This window comes from Chenopodium quinoa, unplaced genomic scaffold (assembly GCF_001683475.1).
Source record: "Chenopodium quinoa cultivar QQ74 unplaced genomic scaffold, ASM168347v1, whole genome shotgun sequence".
Classification (NCBI taxonomy): Eukaryota; Viridiplantae; Streptophyta; class Magnoliopsida; order Caryophyllales; family Amaranthaceae; genus Chenopodium; species Chenopodium quinoa.
The window spans coordinates 4,133,626-4,156,903 of NW_018742461.1; the positions used below are offsets into that span (position 1 = coordinate 4,133,626).

Below are 23,278 nucleotides of genomic sequence, written 5' to 3' on the forward strand. Positions count from 1 at the left end.
GTGGGTCATACTCAATATGCAAATTTGTCAATTATTAACAAAATTCTAAACACAATTTTATTGCAAAATCAGTAAATACAAAAAAGTAAAACTAACCTTGCAATATTACAAATCCAGCAACTTGAAACCCTAAACTTACATGCCTTTCCAATCAAATCCTGAAACACAAAACAAATTCACAATCACAATGAAATTCTTGCATTTAATCAGCAAAAATTCCGAATAAGTTGCAATTAAATTACAAAATATGCAATAATCTTATGATGAAGAAAATTTTAGGTCACCAAACACCTAATTTAAGCTTTGTTTACGTAAAATTGTGCCCCTAAATCTTGAAATTATGGCAAAAATTAGAAAAATTGAAACCTACCATAAAATATAGAAATAGAAAGACATTGGAACTGTAAGTAAGTTATTTCGTGGGAAACGCCAGATCAAAATTCCCAACTCCAACATCGTAGTAAACTAGAAATTGCCAAATATTCAGTACAATTACGTATAAATTCGTCCTTGGTAAATGATTGACAATTTTCTATGTGAATTTAAATAATAATTGAACAAATTTTGGTTTATAAGACCTCAATTTTTGGGAATCTGGGTTTGAGTGATGACTGATGATGATGATATGCACAACTGCAGAAGCAATTATCATGCCATGCAAAGTCATGACTTGCAACATGTGGTAAGGTGGAAACGTATGGGTTTGGAATTTGGATAACCACTTAACCAAGGCACCAAGCATTCGGCTACACCTACAAATTTTTTTTGGGTGTTTAACGAGTCACGAGAGCAGGGGATGAGAATTAATCCCAATATTTTCTGAAATTGGGAGGGAAACTCTAACCACTTGAGTTATCCCTCACTCTCGGCTACACGCCTACACCTACATTAGTCCCTTCATTTTTTTAAGTGTCTTATTATGTATCCAATTTCATTTTTTCTAAGAGTGATCAGTTTAACCGGCATATAATTTAGAGGAAATACAAATTTATAGCAAAACTGTAAATAAATCAACAATAATTTAATAAATATGGGCTCACAATTGTTGATATAATTATGAAAATGCATGTTATGTTTACTGGTTATTTTTGTTTATTTATTTACAATTTTGTTACTTGATAAACAAATTTTGATTGTCAAGGTGATAAAATGGGACTCTCTCGTTTAATTTAGGATTGTGAGTTATGGGAAAAAAGAGTAAAATGTTGTGTAGTGGATTAATATATGGGGAATTAAAAACATACTTCTTCTGTTTTATTTGACATGACAATGGAATTATGTTTGCCTCAAGGCACTAGAGTGATTTTTTGTATTCAAATTTCTTTTTTTTTTTCGATTTTAAGATACTAAAAAGGTTTATTCAATAAGCTTATTACTTATCTTTCTCGTATACAAGATTCGAAAATAAGTCTAATCAGATTAATTGTAAGTTTAATTATACTTTGCTGCCAAAAGTCGAAAGTCAAAACTCCAATACTAATATGAATAATGTCAAAAGTAAAACATGTTAAAGGAAACAAAGGTAGTTAATGAACACATTTTCCATATATTCAAGGGTCACATATTCAAAGACATCCGGTGGCAATGGGACCTAATAATACACTCAAGTGTATAATGAATTTGACACACTCAGACACGATATAGTGTACATAGTTAAAGCACATTGCAACAAAAAAACTTAAGTTAACAGTTGAAGCCTACTCTATCACGCCCCTCATATAAGAGCCAATTGGGCTTGAAATGTGGATGCAACATGCATGGGTCCATTACCCAACATTAGGGGTGTAAATGAGTCGATAAGTTCATGAACTACTTGCGAATAAACTCGGTCAAAGCTTGATCAAAACTCATTTGTTAAGTAACAAATAAGTTTGAACAAAAATCTTAAGCTCGTCAAATGAATGAACAAATCATCATGTTTGACTCGATAATGCTCGTGAACAACTCGAAAAATCTCTACTTTACTAAACTTTGTTATACTGTATATCTTTTATCTGGGGTCACTTGATTTGAAGTCAAAACACCCATAAAAGTATAAAAAAATGCCTCATTTTGAGAGTTTCACACAAATCGAGGTAATTTTTAACATGTAAAACGAGGCGTTTTAGTAAAAAAAAAAAAAAAAAAAAAAAAAAAAAAAAAAATCAATTCTAACCTCAAATTGATCCCAAAGAACCAAATTGACCCCTACAACCTTAAAAGACCAAGTTTTGGCATAAAAAATCAATGTTTTTAAATGAAACTAAATGTAAAGAGGTGGTGATTTATAATTTTTTTTTCCTATAAGTGGTAAATTTTATTTATTTTATTTTTTTTATTTAAAAAAAGGGTGGTAAAATCAATTTTAGGTGCTTGAGAAGTGGTTATTTGCATTTTTTCCAAGCATGTAAGTATGCATTAAAACTTGAAAGAAACCAATTTTTAATGATAAATTAGGGATTGTATTATTTAATTATGCTCAATTTACACTCATTCAAAGCTCGTTAATGCTTGAATAGACTAAAACTCGGCTTGACTCAAATCGTTTGCAGCCTTACTCGACGAGTCAACGCTAAATATTACACTTAAAAGAAGGGTGAGGGTGAATGAGATTTGAACCCATGACAATCGTGTCACGCTAGATTGATAGAGTACTACGTTAAAAAAAAAATGGTTGGAACCCTAAATTGGATTGTGTATTAAATTCCGAGCTTGCCCCACTTTCTAAACCTAAGAAACATTTCTCAAGATGGCAAAATCGGTAAATAATAGCAAATTTACCAATATTTTATTATTTTTTTGTGGCTGACTCAAACTCTTCCTCCTCCTTCTTCAACCTTTCTCATCTTCTTCAACCTTTTCCATCATCAATGGCTGACAAACTCCAACACCATGAACGCCACTAACACCGTAACTAACCCCAGCCCCAACACCCATCTCCCGCGGCAACGAAAACCCCTAAGAAATGGTTAACCCCAAATGGTAGGTGTTTGTCGTTTCTGTGAGTTTTCCCTCCCTTGTTGAAGAATTCCTCGACCTTCAATCATCCATTGCTGAAGAATTCTCAACTTTCATGGTTGAGGAGAGAGAGCAGTGAGTATGTGGGTTATTAATTTTTCTGAAATGACACAACTAACCTTGCTAATTTACATAAAAATACGAAAATACCCCTTTGAAAAACATTTCATTTCTTGAGAAACTTGTATTTTCTCTCCAACTCCCGCTTTCAGTTTCAAAAGGGAAGGCACACGTTAGTACGTTAGACAAGCAGAATTTCTCATCGTTCTTCCCATTTTCATGGAAGTTTGGCGCCTTTTCTCCATTGATAACCTCTCTATCATCAACTCGAAGCCGCAACACTGAAGACTTTATACTCATTCTCTTCTTCCGATCACCGTTGATAGCAGTTCTTAACTGCAATTGCAGCTCCAGTATCTGATTTCTGTAGTCATAAATTGGTAAGACAATGTTTAATTCATTTAATGTGTAAACTATAATTTCTTATTCACTGAATTTAATGGAAATCAAATACTTGACATTATTGCATGATCTTCGGAAATTGTTGGTTAGTTCCAATGAATAAGGCGTCATATAAATTTGATTTTAAGATGCAATTATAGAATGTTTACATGAATTTCTGAATTGTTGTTTGCAGTTAGAGGAGGTGTTGTTTTACTTTATTTGTGTTCGTGGGTTTGTTGAAAAATTAGATGAAGTTTTGAAAGAATGCACGTTTTGTGTTTGATTAAATGTCTATGTGAAATATTATGGTTGATAGGTTTCAATTTAGTACTGAACAATTTCTTCGGTGACCCAAGTACACAACATGAATTCTGTGTATAATTAAGTCAAATTTGTGCTTGGTGTTTCGATGCCCTCGCCTCTTGTCTGATCATGATCTTGCAATGTATTAGGAAAGAGCTCATCTGGCTAAGGAGATTACCGATTGCACAAAGAGGCAACTGCAGCTGGTTGTAACAGCCAACATACCCGCATTGCGTAAGTGTTGTTTTTTGAAAGAATGGTTTGTTGGTTCATTGAAGAGACGTCTGTCATTTGTTCACTAAACCATTTTACTTCAATCAATAATGTCAAAGAGATAAAAAAAATATCATGGTCAATTACTTCGAAGGGGCTTGCTCTTCAGTTCCCTTAACATTCTTACTAAACTTATGTATTCATGCATAACTGTGGCATCCAACAAAGAGACTCACCAAACTCTAACCAACTTTTTCTCTTCTGTAAGCTCTCAAAACCCACTGCCCTTTAACATATTACTCGCTGATTTTAGTCAAAGGGGTTTCTCTTACTTGGCTCTTAGGACATTCTCTTTGATGCACATTCATGGTGTTCCACTGGACTCTTATGCCCTATGTAGTGCTTTAACTGCTGCTTCAAGTGCCAAGACTGTTAATTTTGGTAAGCAGATGCATACCTATACAGTGAAGGCAGGTTGGTCCGGAAGTGTATTTGTGGGTAGTGCTGTTGTTGGTCTGTATTCTAGATCATTATTCATCGATGATGCGGAAATGGCCTTTTATGAAATTCCAATGAAAAATTCTGTTTGCGCAAATGCCCTTTTAGCAGGTTATAGTGAGGCAAAGTTATGGATTAGGGGAATTGAACTGTTCAGAAAGATGCCTCTGCTGAATCTGAAGTATGATCACTTCACTTTGACAGCAGCTTTATGTGCATGTGCAGGGCTGTCTGCTATTGGCTTGGGTAAACAAGTCCATGCCTATGTGCTCCGTGTAACTTCTGGCAAAGAAACTGACGTGGTCCTCTTAAGTTCGTTAATTGAAATGTATGGGAGATGTGGGTTAGTGAGCAAGGCTGTACAAGTTTTTAACCTATCTGGACTTGAATTAGGTGTGAAGGAAAAGAGAAATGTTGTTTTATGGACTTCAATGTTAGGGTCATATGGTAGAAGTGGGCATTATATACAAGTAATTTCTCTGTATCAGGACATGTTGGTTGAAGGAGTGAGGCCAGACGGGGTAGCCTTTGTGGCTGTTTTATCAGCTTGTGCTAACACTGGCCAAGTTGATCTTGGTCTCTCTTATTTTGAGTCCATGATCCATGACTTTGCGCTAGATCCTGGCCCTGAGCACTTCAGTTGTGTAGTTGACATGCTTTGCAAGGCTGGTGATTTGGAAAAGGCTTGGAAGCTAATGAGTCAGATGGCCGGAAAAGGGCTTGTCATTTCTGTCTCATTATGGGGATCCTTGCTTAATGCTTGTAAGGAACATGGAAATGTTAATTTGGCCAGGATGGCTGCTAAGAAGGCCCTTGAATTGGAGCCTAAAAATGCTGGGGTTCTTGCTTTATTGTCAAACTTGTATGCTCAGTTCAACATGTGGGACGAGATTGAACAATTAAGTAATTTGATGAAGGAGCAAGGGATAAAGAAAGATGCTGGATGTAGTTGGATAGAGGTAACAAGTTAAAGCTGGATTACAAAGTGGAGTAAACTTGTTTGAACAGATTTTTGGGGAAATCAGTCAAAGGGCAATGTGCAGACTGTTGAGGAAATGTGTCAACACAAGTTTATGAATGTAGAATTATATCAATAAATAGCGGCTGTTGTCTACCTGATAAAGGGAAGAACTCCAGGTCATTGATGCTCTCAAGACAGAAAAAAGGAATTGATGTAAAGTAGTATCCATTAATAGCGAAGTTGTAATAGGATATATATTGTTTGAGCTGCTGTATGTGGATAATGAAACACCCTTTTTTGAAACATAAATTGTGTTCTTTCTAGAAGGGAATATTTAGTGATTGTAGATGAGAAAGAACCCTCAAGCAGAGAAAGGTGCGGAATGTGTTTTATCGTCCATGGGTGCTGGATAAATTTAAGTGAAGGCTCTAAAGTAGACAAGTCTATCTCGTGGAGTTGCTTGGAACTTTCTTATCCTTTCTAATGCTTTGGTCTGATATGTGTATCTGTATATCCTATTCTCTCTGTTGTTGATTGAAATTAATTCAAACCCTTGTCATGTCCACAACTCGGAATTACTGCTGCAATGAGTAATTGCAATTTAGAATTATCCATATGCTAGACATGCTGTAGGGGGAGTAGAGATACATCACCAGTTCACCATAGAACAGTAGCACAATTTTTATGATGCTATCAAGATGGAATCCTGCTGTTTTAGAGTGTATCAGCTGATTGTTTTCTTATTATTAGAGCACTCAGCCAGTTGTGTTTTTGTTTCTTGAATGATAAAATCCAAAAGTAAGAAGCCATGCTAACTTCGGTCTCAGTTGATCAGCAAGTGATGCATTTGCACTCCCTCAATCCCAATTTTGCTCTCTGCCTTAATTAGTGAAACTCTCTCTCTCTCTCTCTCTCTCTCTCTCTCTCTCTCTCTCTCTCTCTCTCTCTCTCTCTCTCTCTCTAATGCAGAATGTAATCATCTCATTCATAAAGTTCATTAGAGGCAAGTGAGAGCTGAAATCTGCGGCAGCTTGCACCAGGTCAGTATCCTCTGTGTCTTTAGGTGTACTACTAGTTACTAGTGCTGTTTGATTTTGTTCATATATTTACAAATGTTGTGTACCATAGGGACTTTGTCCTACAATTGGGAATGTCTATTCGGCTACCCACCCTCCCCACCCCCCCCCCCCAAAAAAAATAAAAAATAAAAAAAAATCCTTTAGCACACTTCACTCTGACCTAATTTATACAAGGAAAGTCCGCTGTGAACATCTGAAATTATGAACAAACACTTTCAATCAAAATTTAAGATGTTAAAATAGTTTCATGCACATGTATGTTCTTTTAATTATCTATTGAAATAATGTAGTGGGTGTGTTCCATTGGTGCACCTTGGTTTATTTGATGTTTTATCTGTAGGTGATTATATTTGAAAGTTTTTAGCTAGAAAATTTGATGCCCTTAGTTTATTATGTGTATAGGCTTTGACAAATTGGACACTTCTGGATAGTGCAAGGCCTTGTTCTCTGTTGGAACCCAATTTAAATTGCTGATAGTGTAGATGATTGTGCTTTGATAAATTATCCTTCGTTATAATATTCACACATGTTAATTTACAAATATTAACATGCAATTTACTCTCTTGGAGGCTGTTTCTTGGTTTTAGGAGTTGGATAATGGGTGGCTGTTAGCCTGCTACACCTTGATGGAATAACAAAATAATTTGAATAATCAAAGAAGTTTACCAGATTGGATATGTTTAGGGACCCTGATGTTGAGGGTCCGGATCTATTGAATATGTGAACAATATCTGTTTTGATTTCGACTAATTACAGGTCTAATAAAGAATTGCAGATGCTGCTGTAGAACTTGTGTCTATACAATTTTTTGACATGGAACAGAACTCTAGCTGCATCACTGTAAAGACACAATTTTTTTTTTTTTTTCTGAAGAATAGACATACAATTTTTAGTTTCTGTTTATAACTAGGAATATCAATTATCTATTTATCAGAGGATTACTTAATTTTATGAAAAAGTGTTACAATATAGAATTAATTTCTTGCTTTATTCTGAATGATTTAGGTGATACTCACATTGACAAACTATGAAGACAACAGAATCTTGTCAAGGAGCAGCAGGAACATCTTCAAGCCTTCAACGAGTTCAACCACTATGTAAGAGATTCATGTCAGAAGTAAAGACTTGTGTTAGTATTGCTAAAAAAGATATATATTTGCACCTGATTGTTACTTTATTATGAGAGTCTAAAACTGCGAACACCTCCTTTTTTGTTTTTTTTAACTGTTTCTGACATCTACTGTAAGTTTGAGAGTCTAACACATATGTTTAGACTGTTGAAGCTTTCAATATAACATTTCGAAACATAATACAGGGTATACTATCAATTTAGCGCAAGCAAAAGAATTTCATAGTTGATTTTTTGCAAGTTTCAAAGAAATCTTAATTGGTCATCATATTCTGCATTCTGAGCCTGTTAAAAATTAGGAAAAAGCTAAAGTTATATGCTTACTTTTGAGCGCTTGTAAATTTGGGAGGAAGGAAAGGCAGGTTCTGTTGTACGAGCATATTATGTATGTGGATCACAAATCAAAACATCTTGGTGTCACCTGTATCATTTTCTTTGTTTCCCCCTCCTTGATGTAAACTTATTGTGTTAAGAAAGTGGTACTTCATAGTCCTTTCCTCTTAAACAGAGTAAAATCGACAATCTGAGCTGGATGTCCTGTAGCCAATATGGCTTCAGAACCATGATTTTTCATAGAAATTGCCCAATTAAATTAGAATTCATTTGACAAACTAACTACGCATGATTAAGTTGGGGCCATAGTGGGAAACCTCCATCAATCTCATAGTCATCTTCAATGTTTTTTATACAGGTTGAGCTTTAGAGATTCTAACCTCTCAGCAGCTTTGCATGTGCTTATGGTTTTGCAGACGTGATCTTGTCATTCATCTGAAGTTGACTATATAAACAGGTACAACTTCTGATCCTTCATAATCTATGCTTTTCTGTAGTGGGCCAAGCTGCTAGCCTTATCTACTCATTCTAATTAATGCTTTCTCCAAGCAAGTTATCATCTAGGTGCTTTTCGACTCCTGAGTGTCTGAGTCTTGTTTAGTAACAAGATCTATGCTTCATGTAGAACTTAGGGACCATTAGACAATGTGTGATCAGCGTTCCTGTTATCTATTACTGCGGTTCTTATGCTGTTGTTGTTCTGCTTTCTTTTGCTTTTCCCTTTGCACCCATTGATTTCAAGGGTTAATGCTTGTGCTCTGATCTTGCTAGTATGGCTGTATATTTTTTTACAATAAATTTCATAATTTAATTTGTTGGGGAGATTTAGGTTTAGAAAACTATCATCTTTTTGAATAAAAAACATTGGTGTTCCAATTAACTATTAATGGGTTGATAAAAGATTTGTTTTCTTGCATATCAAGAAAAATAATTAAAACAAAATTCTGGCCTCATTACTTTCTTTAGGGAGTTTTCTTAGTCTAAAAAAAAAAGGCCAAATTAGAAAATAACACCTGCTAAATACCCCGATTTTGTTTTTAACACCTGTTAAAAAAAAAGTTTTATTATAACACCTCCAAAAATCCCAAAATTTTGGTTTCACCACCCACTAACAGATTTTTGGATGGAAACCGTTAGTGGGGCCACCATGTACACGTGTCAGTTGTTAATTAGTTTAAAAAAAAATTTTAAAAAAAAAACCTAACCCCCTAACTCAGCCAGCCACCGCACCGGCACCACCTGCGGCCAGCCACAAACGGTGGCCTTCTCCCCTGCCTACCCCATAACCAACCAACCACCAACCACCGACCACCAGCCATCGATTTTCGCCGCCGAACCACCTCTAACACCGGAAATCGGCTCCCCCACCCTTAACCCACCTCGAAAACCGCTATCATCCTTCACAAAGCCGCCAAAGTACGGTTCCCCTCCCCAACGCAACCCCCTTAAATGGACCTCCTCCCTTCCCGCACCGCCGAAACCGGCGCCCCCTCCCTTCCCACACCACTGAAACCGGCTCCCCTTCCTTTCCCTCAACCCAGAAACCGACCTCTTCCCTTCCCACCTTCGAAAACGGTCCCAAGCTCCCGATGACTAAGGTTTCTGGGCTAGGTTGGGGTGGGGGAAGCAAGGGAGGTGTCGGAAATTGGTGATTGGCGCCGGAAATTGGGAATCAGGGTAGGAAATAGGGAAGGGGAAGGGAAGAGGCGACTGGCCGCAGGTGGTGCCGGTGCGGTGGCTGGCTCGATTAGGTGGTTAGGTTTTTTTTTTTTTTTTAAATTTTCTTTTTTTTTAAACTAATTAACAACTGACACGTGTACATGGTGGCCCCACTAACGGATTCCATCCAAAAATCTGTTAGTGGGTGGTGAAACCAAAATTTTGGGATTTTTGGAGGTGTTATAATAAAACTTTTTTTTTAACAGGTGTTAAAAACAAAATCGGGGTCTTTAGCAGGTGTTATTTTCTAATTTGGCCAAAAAAAAATCAAGACATTGTTAGAATGTTTTGTATGAGTAGAAAATTTTGATCTGTTAGAAATGTCATCAATTTTTTTTTCTTTTACTAATAACCTCTAATAGAAATGACATATTTACAGAAGGATCTCAGAGCTAGAGTAACATGGCTTGCACGTGCTCTAATAGAACTATTGTCACGATCAACTTCAAAGGAAAAAAAAAAATACTTTTTGATGTTTGCACCTGTGGCTGTGGGTCAGTGTTTTTTGTGTTATGTAAATTGGGCCTCTCTCTTTCTCTCTCTGCACCGCTTTCCCTTGAATTTTACTTCCTAATCCGTAGTAGATATTGTCCACAGAACATGGGAGAGCCTCTTAAGTAGACAACATCAGGTGGCTTACTAGAAGTAACTTCCAGTGTAGCTCAATGTTTTACAATACAATAGAAATGACGGAAAAAAGAAACAAAAAACCAAAAGCAAAAAGCAAAAAACAAAACAAAATGAAAACAACATAACTTTGGTAATTTCCACTTGTACGTGTAGTTAACCTGAACCTACACCTATTGGTGCTGTTACCAATTGGCAACATGGATTAAAAACTGGTCTCTTCTTAATTAATCTAGAGTTACTTTATGCAGTGGTGTTTGTCAAAATTATCCACAATGTTTCTTGGCATCAAAGGATTGCCTTGCTACTTTGTGGCTGACTTTGTTGTTTAATTGTAGTTATTATTTACCAATTGTTAGCGATAGCATTTTGATTTGGCTCATCAAATACTAAAGCATACATTTCCAAATCCTACATCCTGTATCATAACATCACCCCCAATGTCTCAAAAGAGATTCTTGTGTCTCGTCCATAACAAGGTAGGGTAATTTTGGATTTAGGTAGCCCTTGTCCTGTGTTTATAACGAGGATCTTTTTTTTATATTGCCCCTTAGTCTGAAACGCACAAACTATTTAATCAAAAAACAAAAGAATTGAAAACATTTTGATGGGCCATTTTTGGGAAAAATTGGAATTGGATATCAATCTATACATTTTATCTGACAAAGAAAAAGTTGCTTACAGCATCTTACTGCTTGAGATAAGTTTTTTTTTAAGGAGATCCAAACTGCATGGATAGTGGTGGCGCTTGCTTCCAGTAGACTTGGTGGTTGTTTTATTGACTGTGATTTTGGTAGTGATGGGTTCAACAGTTGGACCACGGAGGGAAGTCCTTATTATTGGGTCTCTACCACTACGGCTAGCAAATCTGTTACAAGATATTGTGGATAGCTATGTTAAATTTAACAAGGGAAACTTCTTTTTTAGTTGTCCTTCTTAGCCCTTGCTTCCTTCGTCAAGAAATTCCAATTTGCTTGACCACACCTTGAATCATTGAAGGCTTTGGAACATTATAACGAGGTCTGTATTGGTTGGATATTTGTTTGGGCTTCCTGCTAAATAAAGCTGTGTTTCTAATAGATTTGTTTCTGATCCAGTCTGTTCAGGTGCCTACATTGATTCTTATTTGGCACCTTAAGCACCCAAAATGGTGTATATTTATCAAATTGAAAAACAGCGTCTTCTTTCTCAATTTAAGTATTATTTTGTTTTTAGTTAACAATTTCTTTTTATTTTTTAGTTTTTATAAATTTTGAGCCTTTGAGTTGTGAAAGGACGGGTTCAACACGTTAGTTTTATCAATACAGACAGAGATAGGAGATGTAAAATACCAATTAATGTGGCAACTTGCCATGGAGTCTCTAAAATAAAGAATAGTCATGCTGTGATTAAAAATATGAAGTACATTACATAGAACCTGCGAAATTCAGAAAGTGTGTTCCTAATACAGAATAAATTAAATTTAGAATCTTTCTGAAGGATTTTGAAGGTGTTAAAGTGAAACAGAGGATTTACATTAAAATTAAGCTTTATGCTAGTCAGTTAGTACTTTCAAACTTTGCCTAACTATAACAGTTAGAAGGAAACAAAATAGGATTATTTTGTCAAGAAAATTAAAATTAAGAGACACCTCAAAAGGCGTTGCAGATTACACATGGATGGTAACAGCAATCTTTTGTGGTGCTGTTTGTTGAGATTTGTTATATATTTTTTTTCACTGATTTCTATAGAATCACAAGTCTAAACAATCAGAAAATACCAAAACCCCTGTTCCTGTAACTGTACCTTTCCAGTACAATTGCTCTCATAGTCCGTGATTTTGGTAAACAGGAGGAATCTAAGCTGGGAAGTTAGTACTATTAATAGTGTGATAGTAGGTCTTTTTTGTTTAAAGTGATGTAATGATAGTGCTAATAGAAAGTTGAGATTTTGTACTTCCTCTCCATGTGCTGATGTCTATTAGGAGTTGATTATCTGTTTGATTGGACTTTGAAATTTCACTTAATTATGATTGGATATTAGTTTGATAATCAGTACAACGGTAATGTATTCCAAGTCATTAATGTGAAATTTCTTTGATTTTCAGGAAGAATAACCTCTTTTGATTCAGATCCAATGAACGTGGGACACTCAGGTTAGTTTGTGTTTGAATTAAACCTAGTTGAAATAAATTTCTGGCTTCACCATTGCTTCTATCTATAGCCTTGTTCCCCATGCTCTTCATTTCAACCCAAAGTATCATGCTTGATCCTAATATTTTCCAATAAATGGATGCTAGTTAGTCATACATGCATTTCTGGATTTATTTGCCAAATCATGATATCATCATTTTAGATCCAAATAGTGACTACATGAGCCTGTTTGTGACCTCTTCTTATCTGCTAATCTTTCTAGCTCTATTATTAGAAGACATAATTGAATCTGCAATATTGATTAGTTCATAAGAGGGCCATTTCAAATAGTTAATAGATGAAGCCTACTTCAGATATTCATTATCCCTTTAAGATAATACAATAAGAGAACATTCCCTAGATATTAAGAAAAAAAAAAAACGAAACTACATTGAGAGAAAGGAGTCAAGGAACCCACCATTGTGTTTGACGACACGGTTTAAATATCTAGTTGGGTGAATTTGAGGAGATAGAAAAGTAGTGGAGTCCTATATATGTAGTTGACGAGAAACCGAGAGTGAAGTAGTGAGACCATATGACCATAACTAGGATGTGGCATACAATAGACATCCCAATTTTAAAACGGTGCATACAAATAGCGATGTAGGAAGTACCATATCAATGTAAGAGATCAACGGTATAAAATACTCCGTATTTAATACTTGAGTATTTACAAGATCCAAAAAAATCTTACAATGCTTTATTACTGTGTCAGGATCTAAGTTTACTACTTCTGGGTTAAGTCCAAGGACAGTAAAATTGTAGTATCTGACTTTAAACATAGGATTAACTCATTTTTAGAGATGCACCTGAAGAGAGAGAATGACAGTATAAACTAAGGAGAGAAATGAAATGGGATCCACAATGCTATTAGGAGGGGCAACAAACTAGGGTCTATAGCCAAGTGCTCTGGGTTCCCACCTTGTCCTGGTGAGAAATTACACTCACTCCAAAACGCCCGTGGCCTGTCCTTTGCTTACTACACCCCACATGACCTCCTGGTCCCCTTTCTTTTTTCTCTCTCTTATTGACTTTCTCTCTCTTTTTTCTCCTCCTTAAGTAACCTTCATTCCCTTCACAAGCCTCTCATCCCTCATTCAACAAAAGTAAAAACACTTTTGCTTGGAAAAACTTAAGTAAAGAGGAAGAAAATGGCTGTTAGAAAATCTAGCAAGCTAACACAAACAGCATTGCTGAAACAAATCCTTAAGAGGTGTTCTAGTCTAGGGAAAAAACATGGTTACGACGAAGATGGCCTTCCACTTGACGTTCCAAAAGGCCATTTTCCTGTCTATGTAGGAGAGAATAGGAGTAGGTACATTGTTCCCATTTCCTTTTTGTCACATCCCGAGTTCCAATGTTTGCTTCAACGAGCAGAAGAGGAGTTTGGATTTGATCATGATATGGGACTTACAATCCCTTGTGAAGAAGTTGTTTTTCGTTCTCTTACTTCCATGCTTAGGTGATTTTATTAAGTTTTCGCCGACGGAAGAAAAAAGGATGGTGATTTTAGGGGGGGAGGGGTGTAGTTTTCTTGAAGAAAGATGATAGTAAGACGAAGCAGTTCGATGAGAGCATAAGCTCTGCATGATATGATGCTTCTCTTTTTTTTTTTTACATCTTTTCTTCATTGTTTGACCTTAAGTATTTGGTCAGTGATGGATCTCTTAATTCTTTAAACTCGATTATCGGGTTTTTGTTGTAATTTATAAGCACTGATCTAACCCAAGACCCATGAAATTATTTTCTGGGTTAGATTAATTTGTAAAAAGTTCTAAGCTTTTCCTCACAGAGTTTTATTCTGCCCTGTGAGAGGAATGAAACTGTTCGTTCTTGCTTGTTACATTAATGTGTTTTCCTTGTGCACATTTTAGATTGGCCTTCAATAATTCAAATGTATATATGTATTAAATTATGAATCTTTTATGTAACTATTTTTATCCCCTTTTACCCAAGTCATAGTAACCAGCAAACCTTTTGGCTCCATATCAGACTACCAGTCAATTTATAATACTGTATACAAACATAATTTTACTCGATCACTTCTAACGATGACTGCATTAACTTTAATTTGCGTGCATTAACCTTAAACAACAAGGGACTGTTCCCTCTTTGAATGTTTCCAGTTAAGGCATTTAAGGAATTAGGGTTTATTTTCATTAGATGACAGGTCATTTAAAGGGATTTTCTTAAAAAGAATTTAAGGGGTAATATGGAAATAATAATGCATTATCCATTTTAAAATATTTGCCATTTCTCCCTCTTTTTCCTATTAGAGTAATAAAAGGGCAATTTGGTCCAATTACTCTAGCTTAAATTTAATCAGTGTCTCAAATGAATTTATTTTACATAGTATTTTATTTTATTTTATTTTATTATTACTATTATTCTTGTTTGTGAAAAAAAGAGAGTTAATAGGAACCTTCGTAGTCTAGTGCATGATATTTGAAGAAGACAAACAAATCTTGGGATATCTTGAATCTTGATTCTTGGCATCACGGCAATATCGCCAATATGGCATAGGAGACTGTACAAATCGATACAAAAATATTTGCTAGAGTAGTTTTGGTAATCCGAGGAGAGAAAAGGGTTAAGGTATTACGGAGCACTACCAGTGATAATACTAACATTATTTCTTGGGAATTGTCCTTGTTTTTTTCTACAAAATGGGTTATATAAAATACTAGTACTCTGTATGTGGTTGTTATAGTGTTCCTTGAGAAAGTTGCGTGATAATTCCTGAATGAATTTTAACAATGGTCCATTTATGACCAAGATTGGGTAGTTTGGTCCCATAAATATCAAGTGGCAAGAGATTGCTTCTTTGAAACATTATCTTTATTTGTTTGGGTTATATTCTACTCCGTATGTAATTACATTGCACAGTCGTACCCCTTTTCTTTAAAAAATATAAAAATTTACGGAGAACTCCACAATGTATCATTTGACTTGAAAGACAAAAGACCACGTTCACGTAGATATTTTGTAATTTTGTACTTCATATATAAGATCCTTGGAAGTAAAAAGTATTTTGTTATTTCAAAAGCAATGCTACAACATTAAATATGAAAGAATAAAGGGATTCTATGTAGATTTTATTTTTTATTTATATCAATTTTCCCTAAATTTGGCAGAAAGAAATGAGCAAAAGCTGGGAAAGAGATGGATATGCTCCAACTTGTACGATTGTACGTAGACTATACCCTTCCTTTCTTATTTTGTGAAACTTGACTTTAGTTATGCCACTTTGAATGTGCTTCATATGTGAATTTATGATGCATTGGTTGTGTAGTAAGAAAGAGGTAAAGAAGTTGATATCTTTATGATAGAAACTCAACATGATAGGCTCTTTACAAGAATCATCTCTGATCATAATATAGAAATTGAATCTAAGCTTAAAATGCTGAGAATTAAAAGCATTAAATTTCCAGCAATATGGTCCATCTTTGTAGTAAAAAGAAGGGATCATAGATGATGATAGGTCGATAAAAGCTTCATCCCTTTGCCATTTTCAATCTGTTTCACTGAGTTGTAGCTTTTTATGTTTGAGGACTATGATTATGATATTTCAGACTCCTGTTTTTTTCACTCTCGTCAATTTTCCAATTGTCGAGCTTTGTTTTCTTGCCTATATTTTTAAATTCCGACTTCCGATTTTGTTGATAAATCTATGTTTCTGTGGATGATATCAGTTTAGGGCCTTAATTTTTTAATTTTCGGAAACAAACTTATTTGCAGGCAACTGTTTTAGTTCATTGTCAATGCATTATATTTTGTTGAAGGAGCCCACTTGATAAAACAAAATGTAAAGAGGGATTGTTGAACTTGAAAGTGATGATTCAGTTGGAGTATTGTTGGTTGTGTTCTTTTGATTCTGTGAAAGGTTAAACCTTGAATAAATGCAATATTTATTCTAATTTCTAACATATTAATTTCTTTTTCTATCCATCTTCGCTTATTTTTTTCCACAACCACATGTGAAAGATAACCATTATAGCTTGAATGCATGAATCATTGTCTGACCCTGTAACATTATAGGTCCCCTTTCTTTTACATTATTACCTTGCTTGAACTTGGAAGAGTTTTAACATTTAAGAAATTAGTTTTAATAGCTGGAAGGTTTCCTGTAATAAAATAGTGTGGAATGATAAAAATTAACACATAAGGCACATTAAATCCCAAGAGTTATTATTTTATTTTCTTTTTTTACCATTAAAAGTGCTAAAGCTAGTACAATGTTTACTATGGTTGATATATAGTGAAACCCGAGATTTTATGTGCCTATTACGTTAATTTTTATCATTGGATGAGACTCTCATTGGTGTTCGAGGCCTTAGGTAACCTGTGCCAAGCTTCGATTTAGGTAGAACCATAGAGATCTCATCGGTTTTTCTTATCACTCTAATTTCTTCTTCAAAGCTACATGTATGATATTTTTGGTTCTTCCTTGATTTTTCAGTTAGAACTTTGATGGTCAGATTTGAAGTAGTTTACACATTGAGACACATTCTTATAACTCTTCCTGCCTATCTCTCCTATCTCTTTCAACCAACATTAGTTGTCACCAACCAAAAACCAATATATCCTCAAGTAAAGAGTACAAACTATATCACATTACATTTCTTCCTTATTCTCCCCACCCCCCCCCCCCCCCCCCCCTCCCCCTGCAATTGCAAGTTAAGGTAGTGTACGTATAACTTCTTAAGCGCACCGTACATCAACTAACAGTTTGATTTTTGTTGGTGTACGTCTTTATCTACCAACACCCCAATGTGATAATGTCTGAATAAAATCAAATCCGTAATCGGATTTTCGATTTACTTTGCCAAATTATTAACTTACATCAGTGTGCAGGACCAGCTAGCAAAGAAGCAAAAAGCTAGTTGTGATTAGCTGGTCCCTTTCTTCCTTCCTTCACTCTCAGTCTCAGTTTTTATTTTCTCCCCCCTTTTAATGTTCAACCACAAATATTGTCTCTAACTCACATTCATACTTCCTTCCAAAATTAAATTTCCTCTGTTTAGACTCTCCTCAGCCTCTTCCTCTGAAGAATATCTTTCTGTTCAAATCTCCTCCTCACATAGGATAAATGATATCCCATCATTTATGTCATTAATGCTTGTATACTTTTTTATTTAATTATAATTTTAATATTTATTTTCCAAGTCATTTATATAATTATGGCATATGCCATATTGTCCCCTTTTCCAACTCTTATATGACTTCATATTGCCTGGAGTTTACAGAATATGTGATGATTGAGAACAATGAAATGTGAGTGAAATAAGGGGATCCATTACTTTTGTTCTTTGATGTTGGATATTTCCTTTAATGAAGTTGATCATTCTGTTGTATTCTTGCCATATAATTTTTTTTAAGGATGTTGATGTTATTTCTTTGTCATGCTACATACAAGTAGTTATGGATGCTCCATCTAATTTTATGAAATCTATACCTAATTACCTAGATGTTCCCCTTAAAATAAACTGACTTTTGTTATAGTATGGATAATTAGAAATCATATTCCTTTACACACAAACATGCTGAGCCTACCTTCTCTTAGAGAATCAACCAGACCCAATCATACCAAACTACTCCCCCCCCCCCCCCCCCCAAAATAAGCTCAGCCATTCACAATTTAGTCGGAAAATATGCCACCTATCTCAAGTAATAGCAAAGCCATTCGCAGACACCCCACACACCCACCTCTCGTTCTCTTCATGCCCATATGAGAACCATAAGCCTAACCTTGGGGATGGAGGATATGAAGCTAAGGCAGCACCTCCTCTCCTCAACTCATGATTCTCTTAATTTTTATAATCTCTTAACACTAACCTAACCTGTTGAATACGCTGGTTGTATTAACTCATATAACTTGCCTAGATAAATAAATTTAAGAACTAATAACAATATTCATTGATACACATTCCGTGCCTGATTATTGTTGTATTGTCTTTTAACTATGTCAGGTCAACTTTTATGTACTCTAGCAGCGTGACTATAAAAGGTGGAAAAAAAAAAGGGTAATATTGGGCCAATTAATTTGGTTTTGCTCATAGTTTGTTGATGAGTTGTTTGATTCAATTTTGCTTCAATTCCATAGGGATATAGGGTGTATACTATTTTGAATCTATTAAAATACTTCCTCTTGTTTATTTTTACTTGCAACACTCTAACTTAGCTGTATAGTTCGATGCTCAAGTATTTGAGTAATTTAATTTTGGCTATTAGGTAAAAACTAGTTTTGCCAACTCATATATGAGGGTTAAATGAGTGAAAAGGTAGGCCTACCTTCTCTATATATATATTTTCTCTTTTCCCTAACTGAGGCATTGTGCAATGGAGGATCCTTGTCCATAACTTTATTTGATTAGTTCCTTAATTAGTGTATGTCATCTGATGCTAATGTTATAGGACAAAGGACAGTACTTTATATTTTTTATTTATCCTGACTTAAATGCAGATAATAGAATGATTTTTCATGCTGGTGGGGAATTTATGTTGGATTGCAAGTACCACCTCTCTTCTTATGCAAGGTACAATGGTTTATCATCTCCTACGTTCCTGTGATTTATTTTTTGGTTCAACACTACTACCATGAACCTATAAAAACTACTTATTTCTTTTCCTCTTCTTTGTATGTGAAAGATATTTTATCTTTATAAAACTTACACAGTTACAAATCAATGTTGATTTGAACAATATATTGCTTCTTGGGAGTGAGAGTGAATGGTACTCTGTAAGAAAGTCTCCACCCCCAAGTTGTAGTGTGAATTGATCCCACAACTTCATGATTGTGAGGTATAATTTTTACTATTAGACTTTATACTACTCCGTACTAGTAGTTGGTATACTATACGGAGTACTAATGAGTGATCATTTACAATGTGTCTGGTAAGTAAACTTTTTAATAAAAATATAGAAGTCACCTGTGATTTACAAAATGGTTTGATTTGTACTTCTCATCTATCTGTTGTTAAGCGACGAGCAAATATTTTTCACAAAAGCTTTAGAAAAGTGGAGGTTTCAAAACACAAGTTGGTTATTCGCGATTAAAGATAGCACTAGATCAGGTTTGCTTGCTTGTAACACGACATGATAAATATGCTAAAACTAATTAAATTTGATGCATACGCAAGCATTGGCTAGGCTTAGTAGCACATGTGCTTATACCTCGTGAAAATTTTCAGCATAACACGTAACTAATAGGCTCAGTCGTGGTTAAGATTTAGCCAAGCCCCAAGGCACACAAGCCTGGCACGAGGCACAACCTATAACATTTAATTCATGATCTATATACTACAACTTGAGGTATTGAGACTTGAGAGGGCGAAAAATTTATTTTCCTGTTAAACAAAAAGAATGTTTATCAAGTGACATTTCTATAAATAAATCAATAATTTCTTATTAAATATGGGCCCCATAGATATTGGTTTTTTTACCAAATATCATGTTGACTAAAATTTTTTGTTGGTTTATATGTGATTAGATAAACATTTCCGTATTAATCATAAAGATAAATTGGAGCTTCCTCAGAGAGAGAGTGGTGCGGAGATGGGGTATTAGCGTATAGTCGTATACAAGTCCAACTCTGTATCAGATGTATTTTATGTTGAACTATAGTTTGGTAAGAGTATGGCATGGATTGGTTGTGATTTGTAAAATATGAAGTATATATTAAGAATGTACAGTAATTGGTTTGAAATTTTGTCTCAACTTTGATAAACCAAGCCTTCCTTTGAATAATTAAGGAATGGGATTGAACTACTAAAACACGTTAGGGAACATAAAAGGAAGATTGTGACAAATTCCAGCTAAGTAACTTTAATTACGGATTAGAAAGCAAACAATGTCTAATTAAATTCTGGTTGATTTGACTAAGGATCAAAGTCTGTCGTCCTCGTGGAGTACGGATCCTTTTCCTATCTTTTTTGTAGGTCCATAAGTCCATTTCAATTTTCATGTACTACTAGTCCGTATTTAATTTTCGGTGAGACTATTTGTCTTTTTTTTAAGAGAAAATAAAACTTGTAAATTCAAGGAAAAAGTAAATAATTTGTCATAAAATCCATTGGATGAAAATCGCTTTCGTTGAGTAGGAAATGATTTTCGCCTTTATAATGTACCCATTTTTCTATTTTTTTTTAACTTTATAAATATATTAATTATTTTCAAAGATATTGATGTTTTAACGGGTATATAGTGTATTGGAAAGTGTGAAAAACAAAAGTTTACATTAAAAAATAAAGAGAGTAGATCTACTCCTTGAAATTATGAGTGAGAGAATTGTTGGGGGAGCATTAGTGAGTTGAGCATGCTTGTGAATTACTTGAGCTCATTTCAGTCAAAACCCATCTCGAGCAAGGGCTCAACTCGAGTTTGATCTTAACAAGTTGTAAATAGGGAAGGATCTCTACATTGTGGCATAGGAGTCCGACCCTCGATTTTTTTTTTAAGGTATTAGATATATAGAATTATTGCCCAAAAAATGAATGAAAAAGCTTTATTACAATGGTTAGGTTGTTATATTTTAAAGTAAAGGTTGAAGGTTTAAATCTTATCTTTTATACTTTTTGGACCAACATCCACCACTTATAAAGATACAAAGGAATTTTGTAAATGTTGAAGACATATAGCTTATTTTTTAGAACAAGGTATCTTGTAAATTTTGAAATTACTCTCATCATCTCATGAACTCACTTTCGACTTTAGTTAATTTTTAAAATAATGCAATTTTATGCGATTTACTTTGAAGGGGTGGGGTGGTCCTCCACTCCTAATTTCATGGAAAAAGATCTACATCATCTAGTTAACATTTACTCAATTAATAAAAAAGAAAAATTAGAAAATTATTGCAAATGCGAATATTCATCTTAATCTATTGGACGAAAATTGCTTAATATTATGTGGGTATTTGGCGATTGGAGTATTGGACCATTTTTTGTCAAGAATTTAGAGATTTACCATGTGTTCTACCCCATCATTATCTTTCTACCGTGCAAAGAATGAAAGAATTACTCCCTCGGTCCTTAAATTAGAAGCCTATTTTTTTTTATTATGTAAGTAATAAATATTAGAAATAGGCTTCTAATAAAGGGACAGAGGGAGTATACAAAGCATATTACGGTACATTTTCACACAGTACTCATATAGTTGGAAAGGAGTGAAATCCATTTCAATGTTTGATTAAGCATTTATTTGAAACCATAATTTTTTTTTTAGATTGAGGTTCCCACTGTAAAATGTAATTGTTGTGCTGTTTAGCTTTTTAATGCAATTTTGACTTAATAAAAGCATTTACTTATAAAAAAAAATTATATTTTTTTACTTTTTGTTCATCTTTTGGAAATTAAAATTTGTTACAAAATTAAAATTAATGCTTTGACTACCAAAACATTAGTAAGATATAGGGCATGCGAGGTGTGTCACGAAATGGGACATACCAAAACATTGATTGTGTCATATCAGACAAAACAATAGCTCAGGATGGCTGAAAAAACCGTAAAAAGAATGATTAGGGCATGCGAGGTCGATCTGTCATGAAAGATTAACAAAATCAATATAAGGGTTTGTTCGACATTACAGTACTTTTTAGTTTTTTTTTTTTTTATTTATTTACTTTGAAAGTCATGATATATTGTATAAAGAACATAAAAATTAGTCAAAGTATAATAAATAATTATTATTTTGAAAACTGACAACAAAAAATTGTATGCCGCATATCAACCCTAATCTCGCCTTGCAATTATATCTGATTGGATCTAAACAATCTTGATTAGACCTAATTAGCCATGAAACTTAATTATTTTCTTAAATTGAAGGAAACATACCTTACTTACATCCATTTATCCTATATAGTACTCACAAATATATTTTCATTAAAACATGTGATAATTAAGATGATGAATTGCAAATAATATAAAGAAATCTAATTAAAAGAAGTATTGGCTAAATGGCTATATAGTTAGCAAATAGCCAAAATGGCAACCAATTCAATAATCTAGTGATCGACACAGAATAGTAATTGAACCTGCTACGGTCTCGTCAAAGGGTGTAACTCGTGTAACGTATCGTGCATGGCAGCAAACAGCACCTTTGACTACAAAGAACCATATTTTTCAATAGTTATTTATCTATTTATTTATTTATTATTATTTTAATTATTTGACGAGCATTATTATCAACATTATTGAATAAAGATCAGCCAATCTTTTCATCGTTAGTGATAAGGTCTATATATAGAATGATAAGATTTGCTAATCATAACCAATTGAATAAGTAGTTGGAAAATCATAAAATGATAAGGTGTTATATATATGTAATAATCATTGAGAATTTGATAAGATAAAATATTTGGTGTATCAACTAAAAAAAATTGGACGGTATAGAGTGTAGACCGATGTATTTTAGCCAAAAATTACACCAAAAAAAAAAAAAAAAAAAAAAAAAAAAAAAAAAAAAAAAAAAACCGGTTGAAGGATGAGTCATAAGCTAAGTATTCATGAATTCAAGGTTCTCCAACGTTATAAACCTTTCTGCCTCTTCTCTCCTCCTCTCTTCTAGGGTTTCTCCAAATTTTTGGCCGTTTTTATTTTGGTGTAGATATTCATCCGTCTCCCTATGGTGGAGTCGTTAGTTTTGTTGTTTGTTTTTGTTTAGGTTTTTTTTGGTGTGTTAGGGTTTATTAAAAAGGTAATCATCTTTTGCCCTAGCCTATTATCAATTCGTTGGTAAAGAGTTGTCCAGTATCGCAACGGTTGTCAAATCTTCAAAGATGTCCAAGTAAATCACATGGAAATCATCC

General features: G+C 34.3%; 2 protein-coding genes and 1 long non-coding RNA gene across 3 annotated transcripts; all 3 read left to right on the forward strand.

The window, feature by feature from the left end:
• The first annotated feature begins 1,901 nt into the window (after nucleotides 1–1,901).
• LOC110718849 (pentatricopeptide repeat-containing protein At3g14330-like) lies at nucleotides 1,902–6,026 on the forward strand. Its single transcript, XM_021897770.1, has 2 exons — nucleotides 1,902–3,437; nucleotides 3,894–6,026. The coding sequence occupies exon 2, from the start codon at nucleotides 4,152–4,154 to the stop codon at nucleotides 5,424–5,426; it is 1,275 nt and encodes a 424-aa protein (XP_021753462.1). The 5' UTR covers nucleotides 1,902–3,437; nucleotides 3,894–4,151; the 3' UTR covers nucleotides 5,427–6,026.
• A 332-nt stretch (nucleotides 6,027–6,358) lies between these two features.
• On the forward strand, nucleotides 6,359–19,848 carry LOC110718851. Its single transcript, XR_002510983.1, has 6 exons — nucleotides 6,359–6,456; nucleotides 7,252–7,592; nucleotides 8,316–8,414; nucleotides 12,390–12,437; nucleotides 15,609–15,662; nucleotides 18,938–19,848. It is a non-coding gene; the product is annotated as an uncharacterized LOC110718851 (long non-coding RNA).
• LOC110718850 (auxin-responsive protein SAUR50) lies at nucleotides 13,390–14,317 on the forward strand. The gene has a single exon (XM_021897771.1). It carries the CDS (start codon nucleotides 13,626–13,628, stop codon nucleotides 13,938–13,940), a length of 315 nt encoding a protein of 104 aa, XP_021753463.1. The 5' UTR covers nucleotides 13,390–13,625; the 3' UTR covers nucleotides 13,941–14,317.
• Nucleotides 19,849–23,278: the final 3,430 nt, after the last annotated feature.

Excerpts from the sequence above, each read along its gene's own strand:
- LOC110718850 (XM_021897771.1), top strand. The coding sequence starts at position 13,626 with ATGGCTGTTAGAAAATCTAGCAAGCTAACACAAACAGCATTGCTGAAA.
- LOC110718849 (XM_021897770.1), top strand. The coding sequence starts at position 4,152 with ATGTATTCATGCATAACTGTGGCATCCAACAAAGAGACTCACCAAACT.